We start from the raw sequence: 22,227 nt of genomic DNA on the forward strand, positions 1-22,227 counted from the left end.
CTCCCCAGATCTCAGCCCCCCTGCCTGTTTAGTACTTGGCGACACCAACTCACCTATTCTAAATGCTCCGAAGAACGCCAACGAGAAAGCCAACCGAAACAAATCTATTTCATCTGAAGAACGACATACCGATGCCAATGAACCGCCCAACAAGCCCAGCAAAGCAAACGACACCGGCCTTCTACTATCCGCCTCCACCCTACCTCTGCGCAACCCCTTCAAAGCCTGCGATACCAGAAATTCCTTCGATACATCCCGCAAGCCCCGCAACTTAAGCCCAAACGCCACCGCGGATATAAACCGGTTCACCTTCGCTACTGAAAACCCCCCCTCCCAGGCATCCCCTAACCAATACAAAAGTGCCACCAACCTGTCTCTATCCGTATTAACATCACCCAACTCTCTTACCCACTCCTCCCACTGCCTCCAACAAGCAGCATAAGCCCTCCACGTCGTGCGCGCCAAAGACCTTTGTAACAGCTGCTCTACGGGACCGATACCAGATCCCATAGATGATCCGGACACGCCAAACCGAGACGTTCCGCTCCCGGGGCCAATTGCCGAAACCGGTCCCACTGCGAGCGAGAAAGAGCATCAGCAACACAATTCCGTACACCCGGGACATGCACCGCCACCACCCACGCGTTCAGCGACAAACACACCAACACTAAATGTCGCAACAATTGAACTACCGGAGGAGAGGACGCCGTGATGTTATTAATGGCAAGCACCACCCCCATGTTGTCGCAGTAAAAACGGACCTTCTTATCCCTGAGCCTGTCCCCCCAAATGGTAGCCGCCACCACGATGGGAAACAGCTCGAGCAGGGCCAGATTCCGCGTCAATCCACTGGACACCCAGCTAGCCGGCCATTGACCTGCGCACCACGGACCTCCCCCGTAAGCTCCAAAGCCACCCGCCCCAGCCGCATCCGTGAAAATATTCAGATCACTCGTATCCTGCGCTGGGGCCATCCATAGCGAGCGACCATTGTACTGGCCCAAGAAGTCATCCCAAACCTGAAGATCAGCTCGGTGCTCCTCCTTGAGCCTCACAAAATGATGCGGCGCCCGCACTCCCGCCGTTGCCGCCGCCAACCTTCTACCAAACACCCTCCCCATCGGCATAATCCGGCAGGCGAAATTCAACTTCCCCAGCAGCGACTGAAGCTCCCTCAGCGACATTTTCTTCCTTCTACAAGCCCGTCGCACCTCCAGCCTCAAAGAACCCAGCTTATCCGCCGGGAGCCGACACTCCATTGCCACCGAGTCAATTTCGATTCCCAAGAAACAAATCGTCGCTACCGGGCCCTCCGTTTTTTCCGGCGCCAAAGGGATCCCAAAATCCCTCGCCACCTTCTGCAGGGCATGAAGCAAGTTACCGCAAACCGGCGAACCCCCCGGGCCAACGCACAAAAAATCATCTAAGTAATGGATCAACGAATCGACCCCGGATACTCCCCTCGTTACCCACTCCACGAAGCTACTAAACGCCTCGAAGTATGCACAAGAAAGAGAACACCCCATCGGAAGGCACCGATCCACGTAAAAGGCCCCATTCCAAAAACAACCCAACAGCCGTTGGCTTTCTGGATGCACCGGCAACAACCTGAACGCCGCCTCGATGTCGGTTTTTGCTAGCAGCGCCCCCGGACCCGCAGCCCGCACTAACCCCACCGCCTTATCGAATGAGGTATAAACTACGGAACACAACTCGTGATCAATCCCGTCATTTACCGACGAACCTTTGGGATACGATAAATGTTGAATCAAACGAAACTTTCCGGGCTCGCGTTTAGGGACAATACCCAAAGGGGACACAACTAAATCTTTCACCGGCGACTCCACAAATGGCCCCGACATGCGCCCCAACGAAACTTCTTTTAACAACTTTTCCGACACGACTTCCGCCTGCAAGTAAGCCGATTTTAAATTTCTCCGCGTAACCGGAACCTCATAAGGAGGCGGAGGAATAACAAAACCAACACTAAACCCTTCATAAAGCAACTTAGCTGCCGCCCTATCCGGATACTCATTTAGATAAGGGGCCATCCTTTCCACCCTCACCGGCGACACCCCCTTGACCAGCCCCGTGCTGGTTCCCGGACCTCTTTTTCCGCAGACATTTTGCCGCCCCGTGTGATGCCCCATTACACTCGGAGCACACGTGCTTGAACTTGCACGTGGCCCCGAACTTGCACTGGCCTTCATTGAATTGCCAGCAAAACCCCGCCTTTCCCCCGCCGCTTGGTCCACTCTGACTAGTCTGGCCTCCCTGGCCACCGCTCCCGGGAAAGGGCTGCCTAACCGGAGCCGTAACCCGTAACCAGAGAGCAATATCCTTCTGGTCCCACCGAATCGCCGGCCGAACCGCCTTCCGCTGACGGAATTGCTCATCATATCGCAGCCACGCCTGACCCCCATACGCCCTATGAGCCTCCCCAATAGCATCAAAATAACAAAATAACGCCGAACAATTTTCCGGCGCCTTTTCCCCTATCACACTAGCCAATATGGCGAACGCCTGCGACCAATTAACGAACGTCTGCGGGATAAGCCTATACCGCCGCCGTTCCTCCTCGTCCTTTTTACTCTCATCCCGCTTGCTCTTATCCAAATTGAATTTAGCCAGCGGCAAGAGAGAAAAAATTTCAACATATTCATCTTTCCAGATCCGATCACGCACCTCCTGCTTTAAATGCGCCCCCAACGGACCCTCAAAACAAACATACACCTCCCCCCGAGCACGATCGTCCATGCGCACTCGATCGCCGTCCTTCTGTGCCTCAGTCTGCACCGACACCGCGACCGCCTCTCTAACCGCCACCACAGGACGCGCCTGCAACGATCCCACTTCCCTGGGGCCTTCCCAAACTACCGCAGGGGACACTTCCGTTACTACCGGCGCCGCGGCCCTATCCAGGCGCCCCACCAGCTCCCGTAAGCAACCCACTAAATCTGCCAAACCCGCTCCGTCGCGTCCGCCCGCGCCACTACCGGCCCCCGATGCTATGCTAGCAGCCCCCCCGCCGACACCCGACATAAAAATCGCTGGATAAGACAATAATGGAGTTATACACTCACCGGGCTGCACAGGCGCTGTGTTCCCGTCAGCCGGACCATCCTGACCTCGACGATAGACGTCCAGTTCACCTTCCTCCAGTTCTTCTCTCGCCGACGACTGTCCCTCCCAACGACCTCTTCGGAAAGGGGATGAGGACGCGCTGACCGATGGGCCGGCAACCTGCCGCCCGACCGCCGGGACCCAGACTTCCGACCGGACCTGTTGCCTCGACGTCGCTGCAGATCTAGTCGTCCGTCTAGACGATCCTGACGAAGCCTGCCCCCTGGCCGGAACATCACCATGCGGGGCGGCCGTACCTTGCTCTCGACATCTTCCATCTGATGGGGGAGGGGTGACAGGGAGCCCGGCCTGCGACTCCCTGCTTACCGCCGGACCCCGTCGCGGCCTGGGATTCCTGCCAGGACGCAGGGCCTGGGAAGGGGCGGTCCTCCCAGCTGCCTGGCCTGCAGCGTCCGGGATCGGGCTCCCTCTGCGACGCCGTGTCCGCGGGACTACCTCCGGACTCAGGCGCTCTGGAGGTCGGGACCGCCGAGAGGGACGGGTCGACACAGCCTGCATCGCCGTCACCCCTGCTACCGCTCTCTGCCTGCCCAGCGCAGGAGCGGTTGTTGCCGACTCCCCCCCCGCCGCCATAGCCATGCTCGTAGGGGGGCCGGGGGAGGGGAGCCTGTCCCTTACAACAGACCCCGAACGCCGTGCCCGACGTGGCGAAACGGCGTCCGGGATCCGCGTTAATGCAGCCACGGTCTCCTCCAGCCATCCGGGACCGTGGTGCACAGCAGCGGCACGCAGCCGCTCTAAAATCAGGGCCTCTGCCATACTAAAAAGCCGGGCAACGGGGAGCTTTGCTTCTTGTGTATTACTCCTCCCGCTGCTTCCGGCTCAATGCCGAGAAACAGCGGGAAGCGCAGTAACGGCCCCCCCGTCCCCCCTAGCTCCTCCCCGTCCCTCCTTCAGCTCCTTCACCTTTCCCTCACCTCTTAACATTAACCCTTTCCCTACCAGGACGGTCATGTCGGCTTCCCTCAAGCCTGCAGCTGCGTCCAGCCTCTTCTTACATGGCCTAAATCTACGTGTACATAACAAGAATTCCTATAGAGTGGCTGACAATTTAAAATGACTTCCAGGAACACCACCCCTGGACATTACCAAGTACATACAGTAAGGCCTCATGCACACAAACGTATTTTTTCGCTCCCGTAAATACGGGTCCTTGGTCACACGTATTCGACCTGTATTGCACCAGTATTTACGGACCCGTGCCCGTAAATACGGGTCCGGTGTCACCAGTATTCCACCCGTATTTACGGGCACGTTTTCGCTGCAAAATTGCACTGCACTAATCGGCTGCCCATTCTCTCTATCGGTGCAGGATAAACTGAGGTAAAAGTAAAAGAAATTCATACTTACCCGGTCGTTGTCTTGGTGACGCGTCCCTCTTTCGACATCCAGCCCGACCTCCCTGGATGACCCAGCAGTCCATGTGACCACTGCAGCCTGTGATTGGCTGCAGCGGTCACATGGGCTGAAACGTCATCCCGGGAGGCCGGATTGGAGGAAGAAGCAGGGAGTTTTGGGTAAGTATGAACTTCTATATTTTTTACATGTTGATTTATATTGTAATCGGTTAACTCTTTCAGCACCCTGGACAGTGACTATCCACCGACGTCGCCTAGCAACGCTCCCGTAATTACGGGTGCACACACGTAGTCACCTGTAATTACGGGAGCCCCATAGACTTCTATAGACCTGCCCGTGCCGTAATTACGGCCTAAAATAAGACATGTTCTATAATTTTTCAATGGCCCGGGCACCTTCCCGTAAGCATACAGGGAGGTACTCGTGGCCAATAGAAGTCTATGGGCCCGTAATTACGGGCCGTAATTACGGCCCGTGAGTACGGGCGTTTTTACGTTTGTGTGCATGGGGCCTAACCAATGTGGGATTTTTATTTTCGTCAGTAATCTCCATAAGGCAAGATCTCTGTGATTGTTCTCCCCTTCCTTTTTTTAGAGCTCCTCCACCTGGATTCCTATTTGTTTGATTTATATTCAATGAAAAAAAGGTTAAAAGCATAATAAAACAATTTAAGAAAAATGTTCGCAGTATCGTCTAGAGTACCACATCCTTCTAGTGGTCACAAGCCACTTTCAAATACAACAGATGATGTTGAGCTACACAGAATATTAAAAGCAAAAAGTCTAATAAAGTTTTGACCAAATGATGTGGCTCTTAGGCTATTTTTACACGCTTAACAAAAAACAGCTGTAAAATACGGAGCGGTTTTCAAGGGAAAACAGCCTCTGATTTTCAGCATCAAGCTTTTTTTGTGTGTTTTTACAGCCTTTTTGGAGCGGATTATCTATTGAGTCAATGAAAAACCGCTTAAAAAATGGCTCAAGAAGTGACATGCACTTCGTTTTACGAAGTGTTTTTTTTCACGGCCGTTTTAAAAAATGGCCGCGTAAAAAAACGCCCCGTGGGAGCGGAATGCCATTTTTCCCATTGAAATCAATGGGCAGATGTTTGGAGGCGTTCAGCCCCCGGATTTTTAGCCATTTTTCAGGGCGTTTACGGCCCGAAAAACAGCTGAAAATAGCCCATATGAACATACCCTGACCCTAGTACCAACGGTCAGTGATCTGGTTTTAGAAACTGGTACCAAGTTATAATACTACCTCCATGGTGCCCGTAGGGAACAATGGGATTTGGAGATACCAGCAGCAGGAGATCTGAGAGCCACATGTGGCTCCGGAGCTACTGGTTGGGGAAAACTGGTCTAGAGACATACATGCTAGAATTGCCACAATTTGTGCTCTTCAGCACAGTTGAGTTGCAGACCATAATATATAATCTTCTTAGAGATGTGTAGGATCACTCCCTCGCATGGTTCTCTGGTATGTTGGATATGCTAAACATACTGGTAGATCCTCAAGCAAAGGCGGTCATTGGATGAAACATCGGTTGAATAGGATTTGTCTTGTCCAATCCTATTTTTTCCCCTGGTGGACAGAACGTCACGATTGTGCCAGCGATAGTCACGTGATGTGTAGTCACTATCATCGTCAGATGAAGGGGACAAGAGTGGAATTAATAAGGTATGTGGCAGTGTTTATTATTTTTAAAATTTCAACCCATCTGCACAGATTTTTAAAGCCCATAAAAAGCCGTTCAACCCTCTAGTTTGTATGGCCGCCTTTAAGCTGTTCTATCGACGAAAGATGAAAATCTCTATGGACGGATAAATGTTACAGCACTTCTAGCATAAGCTCAATTGCGGGGCATAAGGAGAGGACACCCGCTCAGTCCATAATCACACTGTGGATTATCCCTTAATACAACACCTCAACAACTTCCAAATGATATGTACAAAGCCAGAAACAAAACACAGCTGTTGAGTATGGAATGTATATACCACACACTATTTATAATCCTACAGAAAAGTATTATGAACCGATGAAGGCTACGTGCGTTCTTGAATGACTTGATCTGTCCCAAAGTTGTCATTAATGCAGCTTAAATTTTTTTTTATTATAAAATAAAACGGTCAATAGAAGGTAAAGCAGATAATCTACAGACACAATGGACTGATTTTGAATGGCGAACTTAAAGGGGTTGTCCGATTTAGAAAACTCAAATTTCAAATTCCCTATTAGAGAATTCTGAGTTAAATGGGTTGTCCACTGCCGGACAACGAAGACCTATCCACCGTTTGACATGGACATTATATCTTTCCTGTTCGTGCCCCTCAGTATTTAGCTGGGGACTTGCAGCCATCTTCTCACTGGAGAATTAAGGGGCAATGTGTTGGTGGTGAGAAGGATTGTATGTCATCAAATTTTCTGTATTACACCAGGTGACAATACTGGATGCCACAATACTGGATGCCCACATTATATGCAGCAGGTGGCAGCGCCTATTGATAAATAGCGGTCCATATTTACTGCAGTTTGAATTTCTCCACCACTGCAACTTATTTTCTAATGATATTGCCAGCCAAGTTATGGAAACACATGGCCAAATATGCAATCCAAGAGTCTAGTATTCAGCAGGCCAGACTGATCTTATCGGAGACACAAATAACTTTTCCACAAGAACATTTTTCTAACGATTTAGAGATTGTTTTCTAATATAGGACACAGGAACTGACCCAAACTTCTGAGAACTGTTTAGAAATTATTATAATCTGGGAAATCCAGCTTCAAACTCTCTTGTTTTTGCTGCTAAGGTCATGAAATGGTAGAGGTCCAAGTTCTCATGTTCTTTATACTCGGTACTACACAGGGGGTCATTTTTAAATGCTGGAGGCTGCATCTTATTAGCTATTCACATTTCTAACAGTTGTGAAATCTGATTATGGCAATTATCATAATTCAGATTCAAACAATTTATTAGTGTAAATAAACAAATGGTCTACAACGAATGACAAAAAAAACATTGTTCCCCATGAGGAAATTGGTTTTTATTTTTATTTTATTAAATTGATAATTTATACATAACTATGGACCATATGCCTCATTTCTCTACATAGAAACTTGATGTTGTACTACTTTATATATATATATATATATATATATATATATATATATATATATAATCAGAAGGAATAGTAACCCTACTTGGCAAAAATACATCTTCCGGTTTTCAGTATCTCCCCTCCACACTGTGGGTGCCCCTGTTGGCATAGTGTTGAGGGAGTGATCACTGGCTGAGTGTGACAGCTCATTGTAGAGTCAGATCAGCGATCACTTATAATATTGCACTGTTTGACCACAATTAGTTCATTCACTCCATAGAACACATCTATGAAAACAACTTGGGTATACAAGAGTGTGTGTGTGTGTGTATATATATATATATATATATATACATACATACACATACTAACACCAATATTCAAGCGCCCTAAGAGTATATGGGTCCGCACCAGTTTGCTGTAGATATACACTAATAATTAATGTGTTAATTAACCACAAATATTTGAGAATATAAAAACATGATTTTATTCACATTTGATACATTTACAAAACTAGCATAAATATAAGAAGGGGTATCAAGGAATATCCACACAAACATTTACTGAGTAGGCTACTGGTAAGAACACCTATACTATAACATATTACATTGTAGATGGTCTGCATGAGAAAGCCCAGAAGAGATGTAGGACAAGAAACCTGTCCGGAGGGGGTCGATTTTGAGGTAAAAGCACAGGGGCGACGCATAGGAAAGATCAAAGGCAAGATCAAATGCAGAGGAAACAATGAGGTAACTGGTAGAGATGTATCAGGGAGCAAAGATGTCGCCTGCAAGCCAGAGGTGCTGAAAGTAGAATAGACAATCGCAGTAAAGACAAGTGTCCAATGGACCGCTCCTGGGTGCTGTGGTCCTGGCAGGAGAGGAGATCGCCCGTAGCTGGGGGTCTATTAGGGATCAACACGTCAGTCTGAGTCACCCGCAGGACAATAGAGAAAAAGTGCCACAACTTACGAATAGGAAGTGAAACCCTAGTTCTATTCAAGATGTAGCAATGTCTTAATTTAATCATTTGATCCAATGTTTGCTTACATTAGACCATTCTAAAAAGGTAAAAGGTTTGTATAAATTAAAAAAAAAAGAAAAAAAACATTTATGACATTAGGGACATGGGGGCATTTATGACATTAGGGAGAATTAACCTGTTAGTGACCGACCCACTGTGTTTCTACGTCGGTCACTAACGGGCCTTATTCCGATGCAATAGACTTTTTACGTCGCTGCATCGGAATAAGTAAACAGAGCAGGGAGCGGTCAAATCTCCCTGCTCTCAGCTGCCAGAGGTAGCTGAGGGCGTCCCTGCTCGACCGGGTGAGATCGATATTAGTATCGATCTCACCTGTTTAACCCTTCAGATGCGGTGCTGAATAGCGTGCACCGCATCGGAGTTGTTATGGAGAGAGGGAGGGAGCTCCCTCTCATCCCACTGACACCCGGCGATAAGATCGCCGAGTGTCTGTGTCTCCGATGGCAGCCGGGGGCCTAATAAAGGCCCGCAGGTCTGCCTGTAGTGAATGCCTGCTAGATCATGTCCTAGCAGATGCCTGTCCTTTTTACACTGACAGGAATAATACACTGCAATACAGAAGTATTGCAGTGTATTATAAATGCGATCGGATAATCGCATAGTAAAGTCCCCTAGTGGGACTAGTAAAAAAGTTTTAAAACTAAGTTTAATAAAAAGTGGAAAAAAAATAAATTAAAAACCCACTTTTCCCCCTTAGGGCATGCCCCCACGTGGCGGAATTCCTCCGCAACTGTCCGCATCAATGCCGCACCTAATCCGGGTTGCGGATTACGGCTGCGGATCTGCCCAAAATGTGCAGTAAATTGATGCGGACTAGCTGCTGCGGACTGCGGGAAAAGTGCTTCCCTTCTCTCCATCAGTGCAGGATAGAGAGAAGGGACAGCACTTTCCCTAGTGAAAGTAAACGACTTTCATACTTACCGGCCGTTGTCTTGGTGACGCGTCCCTCTTTCGGCATCCAGCCCTACCTCCCTGGATGAAGCGGCAGTCCATGTGACCGCTGCAGCCTGTGATTGGCTGCAGCCGTCACGAAGACTGAAACGTCATCCTGGGAAGCCGGACTGGAGACAGAAGCAGGGAGTTCTCGGTAAGTATGAACTTCTATTTTTTTACAGGTTGCTGTATATTGGGATCGGTAGTCACTGTCCAGGGGGCAGAAACAGTTACTGCCGATCGCTTAACTCTTTCAGCACCCTGGACAGTGACTATTTACTGACGTCTCCTAGCAACTCTCCCGTAATTCCGGGAGCCCCATTGACTTCCTCAGTCTGGCTGTAGACCTAGAAATACATAGGTCCAGCCAGAATGAAGAAATGTCATGGCAAAAAAGCAAGACGCATCCGCAGCACACATAACATGTGCATGACAGCTGCGGACTTCATTGCGGAATTTAGAATCTCCATTGAAGTCAATGGAGAAATTCCACCATGAGTCCGCAACCAGTCCGCCACTGCTCCGCAACAGACAGAGCATGCTGCGGACACCAAATACCGCTCCGCAGCCTATGCTCCGCAGCGGAATTTTACTCAATGTCTAAATGAACACTTCTAAATTAAAGTGGAAGTCAATGGAGAAACGGCTCTGCTGCGGATTAACGCTGCGGAGTGTCCGCAGCGGAATTCAAGTGCAATTCCGCCACGTGTGAACCCAGCCTTACAAAGTGCTTTAGAATTAACAAACAAAATAAAGTTAAAAAGTCACACATATTTGGTATCGCCGCGTCCGTAACGACCCCAACTATAAACTTATTACATCATTTAACCCGCATGGTGAACGTCGTAAAAAATAAAATACATGCAAAAATTGCTGTTTTCTGTGAATCCAGCCTTAAAAAAAATTTGATAAAAAGTGATCAAAAAGTCACATCTACTCCAAAATGGTACCAATAAAAACTACAAGTCGTCCCGCAAAAAAAAAGCCCTTCTACAATTGCATTGGCGAAAAAATAAAAACGTTACGGCTCTTCAAATATGGAGACACAAAAACTAATAATTTTGAAAAAAAAGCGTTTTCACTGTGTAAAAGTAGTAAAACATACAAAATCTATACTAATTTGGTATCGTTGCAATCGCTACAACCCGCTGAATAAAGTTATTGTTATTTATACAACACAGTAAACGGCATAAATTTAGGACGCAGAAAAGTGTGGCGAAATTGCTGGTTCTTTTCTATCCCCCACCAAAAAAAAAAAAAAAAATGAATAAAAGTTAATCAATAAATCCTATGTACCCCAAAATGGTGCTATTAAAAATTACAACCTGTCCCGCAAAAAACAAGACCTTATACAGCTATGTCGACGCAAAAATGAAAAGGCTGTAGCTCTTTGAATGAGACGATGGAAAAACGTAAAAAATGGCTTGGTCATTAAGGTCTAAAATAGGCTGGTCATTAAGCAAGATTAAAAAAAACAATATTATATGCCATCATGACAAATCCCAGGGTAGAGCTGCTGTGTTGGGTAGGGACTGGAGGGTGACAACTACATTGTGTTCGGAGAGCAGTGGATGTGACCTTTTTTTTTTATCCCCATGCTTCGTTCTGCTGCCAATCCTCCAAGCAGTAGGGTGCAAATTTGCAGTATTAAGTGTCTTTCCGTTGAGGGGTTCCGTTGGAGCTTTCCATCGGGGGAACCCCTCAACGGAAAGGCAAATGGAAACCATTGCTTCTGTTTGCATCATCGATGATGGTGACGGATACTTTGCCAATGATTTCCGTTGGTCACCGCTGTGAAAGGGTTCAGGTTTTTTTTTAACGTTATCAATAGCACAGTCGATTGCGATATTGATTCAGTAAAAAAAAAAACCCCGGAACCTTTTCACAACAGTGACAAACGGAAACCATTAGCAAAGTATCCGTCACCATTGAGGGGTTCCCCCGACGGAAAGCTCAGATGGAATCCTTCAACGGGAAGACAACGCTGATGTGAACAGGCCCATAGTATGAATGGTCAGGTCAGTAAAAACAGGGAATTTTGATTATATAGTTAATGTGGGAAAAGACAACATTTTGTAAACACCATTGAAGAAAAAAAAAAAAAAAAAAGTGTCATAAAATCCTCAATCAAGAGGCAGGAGAGAATTGAGAACCCTCTTATGTTCTTTGATCAATGCCACTTGTAACATCAAAGCACCATAAGAGCGCTCAGTCAATAAATACAGACAGCGATTTAGCCTAAGAAGATGCAATGACTACAAGAACTGTGTACATAAAAGGTTGTGGGATAACACAAACAGGTTTCACATATTTGAGACCGTAACTTAGCAGCTATTGTTACCCCTCCTGTTTGTCACGGTGTTCTGAACATTGTCACTTTTACTGTTTACACAGTGACTCAGAGCAATGCAGAGCTGATCGGATAATGACCTGGAACCTGCAACTCCATGACTGCAGCTCACCTTCCGTCTGGGCTTCTTGTTGTGAACCAGTCTATTCTCTAATACATTATTTATTTTTAACTAAAGAGATCACGTCATTCGCTATCAGAAAACACACAATTTTGATTCCGTTTTTGGATCAGTTTTTTGAGCCAAAGCCAGAAGTTGATCCAAACTAAAGGAAAGGTATAAAAGAACAGACTGATTCATCTACTTTCTTTTGCGTCCAGTCCTATGTTTGGCTAAAAAAAAATAAAAAATGACATGCATCCGTTTGCTGTCCGTGGTTTTACGCACCCATTGACTTCATTGGGTGACTAGGTGCGTGAAAACGCACCAATATAGGACATGCAGTGTTTCACGCAACGGACTCTCGCTGCGTGAAAACTCACGCATGTGTGAATGGCCCCATTAAAATCAATGGGGACGTGTGCTGTACGTTGTTTCAACGCACAACACATGGACGAGATTCACGTCTGTGTGAATGGGCCGGCCCTAAGGGTTTATTCAGACGGCCGCAACGTGACAATTTTAGTATCCGTAAGATCTGGATCCCCGCAGTTCAAGTGAACCGTACTTAGATCACCATAGGGTTTTCGGTATCTAAGATTGGTTCACTTCAACGGCAAGGGCATGTCTTATGGCCATAAATAAAAAAAAAAGACGCTAAAATGCAGCCACCTAAATGGAGGCTTACCAATATATTTTCCAACCCTGTGTAAACAGGGAGACGTGCTGCTGACAAGATGGAAATGTATGGGAAAGAGGGATCATAGTAACAATCGCTCATCCCCATATATAACCAATCATAGCTCCTTGTGAAAGGAGCAAACGAGCGCCGATCAACGAGCGGTCTCAGTGATTGACGCTCATTTTCACAGCCAGTATGGGACCATGTAATAGGACGTTAAGGTAAAAGTCTGGCTGGAATCCCTATCAATGCTCCTTACTAATGGGGTGTGAATTAAATTCAATGAAATTTGCTATGCATGCGTAGACAACATGTCAGAAAATAGCAAAACTGAAAAACCCTGGTACACTACGCAGGTCAGGCTGAGCTCAGTGGAATCGTGCTATTGAGATCTCCACAATCAGATGCTATTGGAAAGGAACTCTCAATGAAAAGGTCTGCAGTAAAATACATGGGGAAAACAATGCATTGCAGGGTGCCTATCGAAAGCAATGGACACCTGTGGTATTTCTGAGCCCAAAACCAAGCTGAATATGGCTCTCAACATTAGCTGGTAGTGTGTCCTGAGCAGCGGCTGTCACATTGGTTAGCAAACAGTATGGCTGAGAAATTATTCATTAGGTAAACCCTCCACCCTCTAATGAATAACTTTTTGGGACACAAGGTCAGGATGCTGCTCAGTGACAAAGGACATGTTCCATGGGTGACCACTGCAGATCTCCGTTCTCTTGTAGAAATTCAACATTGTGACTCACGTTAAAGTAAAATTGATGAAAAAACTTGAGTTTTGGTCCTGGCTACCAGGTGAAGGAAATGAGGGCGAAGGGTATTTCTGAAATATGAAAACCTATATTAGCGTATACAGAGGCGTAACTTGAAGCTCCTGGGCCCCAACGCAAAAAACACTGAACAATGGATGTGTTTATTTCAGTATGGAACTATATATAGCAGTTGTAAAGGAGTGTAGTATATGATATTTAAATAGTTGTGTTAACAATAGAGATAAAGAGGACGCTGTAAGCCTATATCAATGACCCGTTATTACTGGTCACATCTACAATGTTAATAAAACGTGTTTACAGCGAGGATCAGACAACCAGATGTTATTTCTCAGGGCTGAGAAGTCTGGATGTACAAAGCAGCATTGTGCAATACAAGCAGAAACAAATCACACAACCCCAGCAGAAGAGGTTATATCTGCACGAGAAGAATATTCTGGTATATTCTCATATACACAAATACTTACACGAGGCAGCGAAAGAGTCCACACACCTGTAATTACCACATCAGAGGTTACATCAGAGAAAGTTCTTCTACAGATTGTGGACCACGCTCCTATGACGGCCATACATGTCCTTGCGCTGCGAAGGTCATTTGTGCAAACCAGATCGGACAACGTTGCTGTGCGGAATACATTTTCCATTTCCTAGCTATGGGAAACCAGCACACGTTAACAGCTTTTCTAAATCTAGCATTATACCCTACAATTCTACAAAGCAGAGGTGGACATAAAGGGGAGTGGAACCCCCAAAGCAATAGAAAAATGGGGCCCCTCCTACTGCTGGTTCATGTAACTATTCTATCCTCATAACAAGACAGTCGGGGACTTGTTGATTCTCCATCCCATCTCTTGCAAACCAAAGGAGATTTGTGCAGGGGCGGACATACCATTGGTGCAATACATGCAGCGGCACAGGGGCCCAGCAGGTAAGCGGCGCACTGGTCACCTTAAACCAGCCTCCTTCTGTCTATTAGATTGCATGTAAATGAGATGATACATTTTATGACTAACAACTACTGATGGATTGTTAGGCTAAGTTCACACAGAGTTTTTTGGCGAGTTTTTTTACGTCAAAACCGCGCCAAAAAGCTCGGCAAAAACGGCCCGAAAATGCCTCCCGTCGATTTCAATGGGAGGCGGGGGCTGTTTTCTCCCACGAGCAGTAAAACCGGCTCGCAGGAGAAAGAAGCGACATGCCCTATATTCAGCCGTTTCCACCTCTGACCTCCAATGCGTATTTCGCAGCGTTTTATGCCCGCAGCGCCCAATGGCCGTGGGCAAAAAACACCGCGAAAATAGTTGTGCAGGAAGAGGAAAATCTGCCTCAAACTTCCAAACTGAATTTTGAGGCAGAAATTCCACCTGCAAAATACTCTGTGTGAACATAGCCTTAGAGCGACATAAGGTGGTGATCTGAGATAAGATCTTGGAAAACAAGGGACCCATTTACTGTTCTTGCACAGGGGTCTCGAGCTGTCTATGTCCGCTACTGGATTTGTGGTCCTTGGGCTGCTTTTCCCTTTCTCTATTTGCTGATGTGGAGATCCCAGCAGAGCTTTGTACAGGTTCACACTACTCATGGTCAAAAAGTGCAGGGAATTTGAGGCCCTTAACAGCCGCTTTATCGGTCTCTACGATTTGTATGTCATGGTACAAAGTTCCAATTGTACAAAAAGATTTTGTCGGTTAACCCCTTAGTGACCAGCCTGTTTTACACCTAAATGACCAAGCTGTTTTTTACGTTTTTCCATTCAAACATTCAAAGTGCTAACACTTTTTAATTTTTGCGTCGACATAGCTGTATAAGGTCTTGTTTTATGCGGGACAAGTTGTATTTTTTAATAGCACAATTTATTGATTAACTTTAATTAACTTTTTTTAAAATACAGCAATTTCGCCACACTTTTTTTGCATCCTAAATTTACGCCATTTACCGTGTGGTATAAATAACACATTAACTTTATTCAGTGAGTTACGATTGTAACGATACCAAATTTAAATAGATTTTGTATGTTTTACTACTTTTACACACTATTTTTTCAAAAGGATTTGCTTTTGTGTCTCCAAGAGCCATAACTTTTTTATTTTTTCGCCGATGCAGCTGTATGAGGGCTTTTCTTTGTGGAACGACTTGTTGTTTTCATTGGTACCGTTTTGGAGTAGATGCGACTTTTTGATCACTTTTTTTAAAGGCAGGATTCACAGAAGACAGCAATTTCTTATTGCAGTGTATTAGTGCCTGTCTGTGTAAAACGGACAGGCATTTGCTAGGCCATGCCTCTAGCATGGCCTAGCAGGCATAACTAGTGGCAGACCTGGGGGCCTTTATTAGGCCCCTCCAGCTGCCATAGAAATCACTGACACCCTGCGATCTTACGCAGGATTCCGGTGGGGTGAGAGACGGTGCTCCCTCCCTCTCTCCAAAGCCACTCAGATGGGGCGCTTGCTATTGAGCGCCGCATCTGAGGGGTTAAATGAGTGAGATCGATATGAATATCGATCTCGCCCATTAGAACAGGGCAGTGGAGCTACCTCTGGTCCCTGCTCTATTTATCTATTCCGATGCAGCACCGTAAAAAGGCTATTGCATCGGAATAAAGCTCGTTCGTGGCCGCCGTAAAAACAATAATGGGCTGTAATTAACAGGCTAAGGCCCTTTTACACTGGGCGATTATCGGGCGGACAAGCGTTCATAGAACGCTCGTTGCCGATAATTGCCCTGCATCATTTTAAAAAAGTGAAATATTATCGTTGTCGGGAAAACATCTTGCTGTGTAAACAGGGAGACGCGCTGCCAACATGATAACAACGTATGGGGACAAGCAGTCGGCGTAACGACCGCTCGTCCCCATACATAGCTCAGTGTGACAGGAGCAAATGATGATCTCGTTGATCGGTGCTCGCTACATCGGCTCGATATCGCCCGTTGTAAGAGGCCCTTTAGGATAGGGTCACTTTGACAGCCATAATACGGGCGCATTTTAGCTAAATCCAGTGCTCATGCACAGTTTTGGGGAGATTTATAAAAACAATTTCAAGAAAAAAAAAAAAAGACGTACAGCGCAGCCAACTATATTCTAGTTCTCACGTTTCTGAAGCTACTCCTTGACTATTGCCACCACGTTTTAAAGATAATATGTACTTGGTAATGACCCCATAAAAGAAAGAAAACTTACTTCCCCATGGTTATTCCAAAATCTGAAAGACTGGAGTTGTACTGTACAAGGTATCTGTGACATAAGTGCGTTACAGCAGGTAGTACTTCAGTGGAGCTGCCATCATTTCCCCGCTAAGAATATTCAAACTGACCGCCAAGATCTCAAACCACATATTGTCCCCAGAGATTGTGCTCATTTAAAGCCCTATACACATAGCAGATTTCCCCTGTTCAGGTCCATACATCATGAAATGACGTGTGCACGAATTTTGTATAGTGGTAAGCAGAGACCCTACAGATCCATATAACGGACCCATAGGGACTCCATTTGGCGCGGTCATCCGTGAGATAAACCTATGTATAAAGTCAGAGTCACACAGACGTACAGCATGGATCCATAAAATGTTATGGGTACCGTAATATGGATCCATACCACACAGATTTGTAATATGCTCCGGTGCAGGAGGCCTAAGGCCTCATGTATACAGAAGAGCAGTATGAATGGAGCTTGTAAGGACACACTTGGAGTGCTCCTAGTCACTCCATGGGCTGCCGTATATGGCCTCCATAAAGCGCAGTATTATGGACATATTCTCCCCTAAAAGCAATGCTTGTATGGGAGAACATGTCTAATATAGCATCGGATGGAGCACACCAGGATTATAATTTTTTCTGTCGGATTCCGTATGGTCCCATAGATTGCTTCATGGAGGTTGTGCAGAGCTGTAATACGCCCGTGTGTATGAGCCTTAAATCATAGACATTTGGCAAGAAAAATACTTTTACTGCATGACTAATGTTTTACTTTACTTGCATTTACTGAGTTTTCACTTGATAAGTCCAGGCCTGTCTGATATTCAGACCTCTGACTTGCCAAAGCGATGAGCTAACTTGTATCACTCCCAAGCTATGGTCCTAAATCCCCTTCCTAAATTCAATATTACAGCGAAGGTACTTATAAGATAAACAACAAAAAGGATTTTCCCTGTAGGGGCCAACGTTAAATTCATAATATACATTTCCAAATGGCTAAAAAAAAATAAAAGAACCACAAATATTTCATAAACCACCATTCATCTGATATCCATATCTGTAAATTAGAAGGTATGGTCTGTGAATTTTTCATGCTGGACTACTGCCATTTCAAAAGCTACATACAGGAGTAGGAGTGTCAATAATCTGGAACATTCTTGAGAAATCTAAATAAAAAGCAGGATTGTACACTCATGGGTCTAGAACACTAAGGCCGGGTTCCCACGTAACGGAATCGCTGCAGGATTTCCGCAATGAAATTCTGTGTGGAAATTCCACAGCATTTACAGTAGCAGCAAAGTGGATAAGATTTAGAAAATCTCATGCCGACACTGCAAAAAAAATCCGCAGGGTAAACGTTAATAAATTATCCTGCGCTGCGGAATTTATGCTGCGTTTTAGTTAATATTCTGTTGCGGGTTTACCCTATTGAATTCAATGGAGATGCAAATCCTGCAACAGAAAGCCAAGTGTTGTGACTTTTGCAGGGTATTCGCAGCGATTAGGCTGCAAAAATCGCAACTACGAAAAAAAAAAAAAAAAACATACTTACCCAGAACGCTCTCCTTCTTCCTGCAGTCCGGCCTCCTGCGATGACGTTTCAATCAGAGGCTGCAGCGTCACATGGCCTGCAATGTCATAGTAGAAAGCCGGACTATGTGCAGAGAAGACAGAGGGGGCAAGTATGAGCGCGTTCTTCCGCAGCGGAAATTTAGTTCGACAAAGAATGTAGTGCAATTTTTCGGACGGAATGTACTGCAGGTGATTTTTACGCAGCGTATCTGGCCCGTGGCCGGGAACACAGACACAGTTTTGATGCAGTTTTTAGTTCAGTTTTTTTATCCAAAGCCAGAAGTGGATCCAAAAGGAAGGAAAGGTATAAAGAAGAGACTGATGCATCTCCTTTCTTGTGTCCACTCATGTGTTTGTCTTGAAAAACGGAGTCAAATACTGCAGCAAAACCGTGTGTGAAGTCCTAGCCTAAGGCCCTGTTCACACGGTGTGTATTTGACGCGTTTTACGTGCCAAAATACATGTCAAAAACCACTTGAGCGCTGCATAGAAATCAATGGGAAAGAGCGCCGTTAGTACATACAACGCGTTTTTTGTACCCAAGCATATTAAAAATTATGCGTCGCATAAAAAAAAGTGGCATGTCAATTCTTTGGCACATAAAACGCGCCAAACGTTCAGAGTCAATTGGAGCCCTAATTACGTGCCAAAAAATTTGCAAAAAGCGAGCACAAAGCACATCCAAAACATGTGGAATAAGCGGTAGCAACGCTTGTATTTTAAAAGGTGCTTCACAAAAAACGCTAGCGTACTTGACACAAAAGGTTTTTTTGAGCGCCGTGTGAACACGCCTCAAAAGGTGTTGTCCGGGACTAGAAATAATGGCTGCCTTCTTCCAAAAATAGCCCCACACCTGTCCACAGGTTGTGAGTGGCATTGCAGCTCAGCTCCATTCACTTCAATAGAGCAGAGCTGTAATATCACACACAACCCATGGACAGATGTGGCGCTGTTTTTGGAAGAAGGCAGCCATTATTTCTAGTCCTGGACAACACCTTTAAAGGGGGTATGTCAGGAGGTTTTATGCTACCAAATGGTGGACTCCATTAGAAAGCAATCGGCTAACAGATTAGGAACATACCATTGTTGAGATTGCTACTGATTGCATTAGTGTAAAAAATATGTTTTAGGGCTAGTTCACACTGAGTATTTTGGCGCTGTTTTTGACGTGGAAACCGCACCTGAAACTGCGCCAAAAAACGCCCTGAAATCGCATCCCATTGATTTCAATGAGAGGCAGAGGCATTTTTTCCCGCGAGCGTTTTTTTTTACCGACATTCCCTTTCTTCAGGCGTTTCTGTCTCTGACCTCCAATTGACATCAATGGAAGGCAGAGATCGCTGTTTTCGCAGTGGTTTTTGATGGCCGCGAATGAAAAATGTTGCGAAAAACGCAGCAAATGTTCTGCTCGCAGATTTCTCCGCCTGCAAAAAACTGTGTGAACAGGGCCTTATTCTGCCGTACGAGTGTCTACCAAACCAGGAAGTGTCCGGCATCTAGCGCTTCAACCACCCCTCACCCCATGCAGCTAATTGACGGCTCTGCTAGTATAACGATGAAGATAAGCAGCGGCGTCAATCATCTGTATAGGGGAGGGATTGGAGCGCTAAATGGCGGACACTTCCTGGTACGGCAGAATAAAAATTATTTTTTACCCTGATACAAGCAATAACATCTTCAAAACTGGTATATTCGTAATCCATTACCCGATAGCTACCTAGCGCTGACAGACTCCCTCTAAACCTCTGTATTCAGGTGAATGCGGCCTAGCTGACTTCTTATTGTAATAAATGTATTAGACATTTCAGTAAACTTAGCAATTGCAATAGTGGAAATAGACACCCTGATAATGCTGCCTAAGTACGTGCACCTTTAAATATCATCGACACATGACGTCATTGGTCAGCAAGTGGAGATCCCCACCAATTGCTAGAATGAAGGGAACGTCCAATTTTCCTATTTCCATTGAAATCAGTAGGACTGAGATACCCCATCAGCTCTTCTCATGGAACTAAGTAAAGCTAAAGGGGCAGGGGACTTGCAGTGATCGGTGGAGATCTTAAGACTTGGACCCCCACTAATATCTGATAGGTCTCTATGACTTGGCAGGTGGTGGTTAAATGCGCACATATATTTTACAGGTGATCAGAGAGGTAACAGCTCATCTGTAGTGACAAAATGCTTTGTTCCAACAAAAAAATGAGTTTTACCACCGCCTACAGCAATTCACAGGTCTATTGAAATGTTCTCATTTAACCCACGCAAACGTTCTGCTGCAATGTTTCCTATCAGAACACTGGGAAATAAATTTCATTTATATCAAAATATCTTTGCATTACGTGGCTTAAATACAAACGGCGCTGGAAGATTTGTATAGTCATTGCCAAGTCTCATCTTCTACAGCCACATGAAGGGAGCGCTTACATGGCCATATTTGTGGTCTAGGTTTCCTCCATCAGCCAATATGGCTGTTTAAGTGTAGTATTAGCTCTGTATAATGCCAAAAGATTGGGGATCATGTTTAAAAAGTGAATAATTCAATGTCAACTTGAAAAATTAATGGAGATTTACTAACATTGGTGCGCCATGCGAGCAGAGCTCCAGTCTATTACACTATATCCCTCAACGCCCCGTTATTATTATTATTATATTATAATGCAGACTTCGAGTAATTCCAGTTCTGACCTGGTGTTTACTAATTAGAAATTTCAGAATTCAACTCCAAAACCATGACTACATTCCCCCAGAAAAAAGCACGTGTTCGAAAAAGTGCTTCGGGGCTTCATAAATATGGCGTTCACTGGCGTCAATACCCTGCTATTTACAGTTACAATTGACTGGAGTCCAGATTTACAGCATTGCGATTATCTACCACGATCGCACAGTGAGATAATCCCCATACGTTAATTCACCGTGGAGCTCTGGATCTAAATGAATTGTTAAATTTGATCATTTACAAAAAAATCCTCAAACAGTTTATTCAATGTCACTCACAGCGAATTGTAATTCACAATACAGTTTAGCAAATACGTCACGATTATACTAGAATAATGTAGCAATACATCGAATAAACTTTCCTAGTGGTTTTGTGGTAACAAATGTAACGATGGACATTCAGCGAGGAGAGTAGGGTGCTGCCAGCGAATAACACAATCCAACATACCGGTGTCTCCCCGCCCCGTCAGTGCATTGTATAAACAGCCAGGTGTCTGCGGTGCAATGTAACCAGTCAACGGGTGACTGCTTTAGGTTAGGGTGTGAAATATTCCACATTTACAATCTTACCTCAGGAACATAACTAATATTGTGAAGAAGTTTAGTTCATTGTATCCCCCAGATAGAAACACAGCTGGTAACACTGGACAAGGCGGACACTTACCCTAGAAATAGTTAAAGGTTGATCAAAGTCTTTTCCTCCCACCAGCCTGAATCCCCAAGGTGCTGGCCCTTTAATTGCGACGCGCTTAGATGCCATTGTGAAGCTACAGTGAGTATATAGTTAAGGTTTCCTTTATTTCAGTTCCTTCCAGGCACAAGCTGTGGATGTTGCTGTACAGCAGGAGCTTTTCCTGATTACTGAGCCTGGAGCACACAGGGGTGTGGTGTCTGACAGCCAGGAACACCCATACAAAGGCTATGAGGCTCTACAAAGTCACTGGATGTATGGAACTCTCCTTGTTTTGGGATGGCCCCGTAACTTCCCCTCCCCTCTCTGACACTACACTGTTTCCTTGTATGGAAAAGCAGGGATCCCAAACCCAGGGAATGTTTACACAACTCTGAATTCCTGCACCGTCCTACCTCCCCTATACTGCCATCAAGAGTCATTGCTGCACCTCCACCGCGCCCTGCCCAGCCACATAACCTATAGACTTGTAGCTCCGCAGCTGGACGGGGAGTGACATCATTAGAATCAGGGAAATTGAGAAATATCACTCACTAGATTCTATCTGATATCATTATTGTAAAAGAGGG

General features: G+C 45.4%; 1 protein-coding gene across 1 annotated transcript in view; it reads right to left on the reverse strand.

The window, feature by feature from the left end:
* The window catches only part of PDLIM1 (PDZ and LIM domain 1), a 65,209-nt gene extending 43,296 nt beyond the window's left edge, over positions 1-21,913 (reverse strand). Inside the window, exon 1 of the mRNA XM_075841465.1 lies at positions 21,632-21,913. Coding sequence (XP_075697580.1) covers positions 21,632-21,727 — 96 coding nt within the window. The 5' untranslated portion in view covers positions 21,728-21,913. The remainder of the gene's footprint in view (positions 1-21,631) is intronic.
* Positions 21,914-22,227: the final 314 nt, after the last annotated feature.

Source organism: Rhinoderma darwinii, chromosome 11 (genome assembly GCF_050947455.1).
Source record: "Rhinoderma darwinii isolate aRhiDar2 chromosome 11, aRhiDar2.hap1, whole genome shotgun sequence".
Classification (NCBI taxonomy): Eukaryota; Metazoa; Chordata; class Amphibia; order Anura; family Rhinodermatidae; genus Rhinoderma; species Rhinoderma darwinii.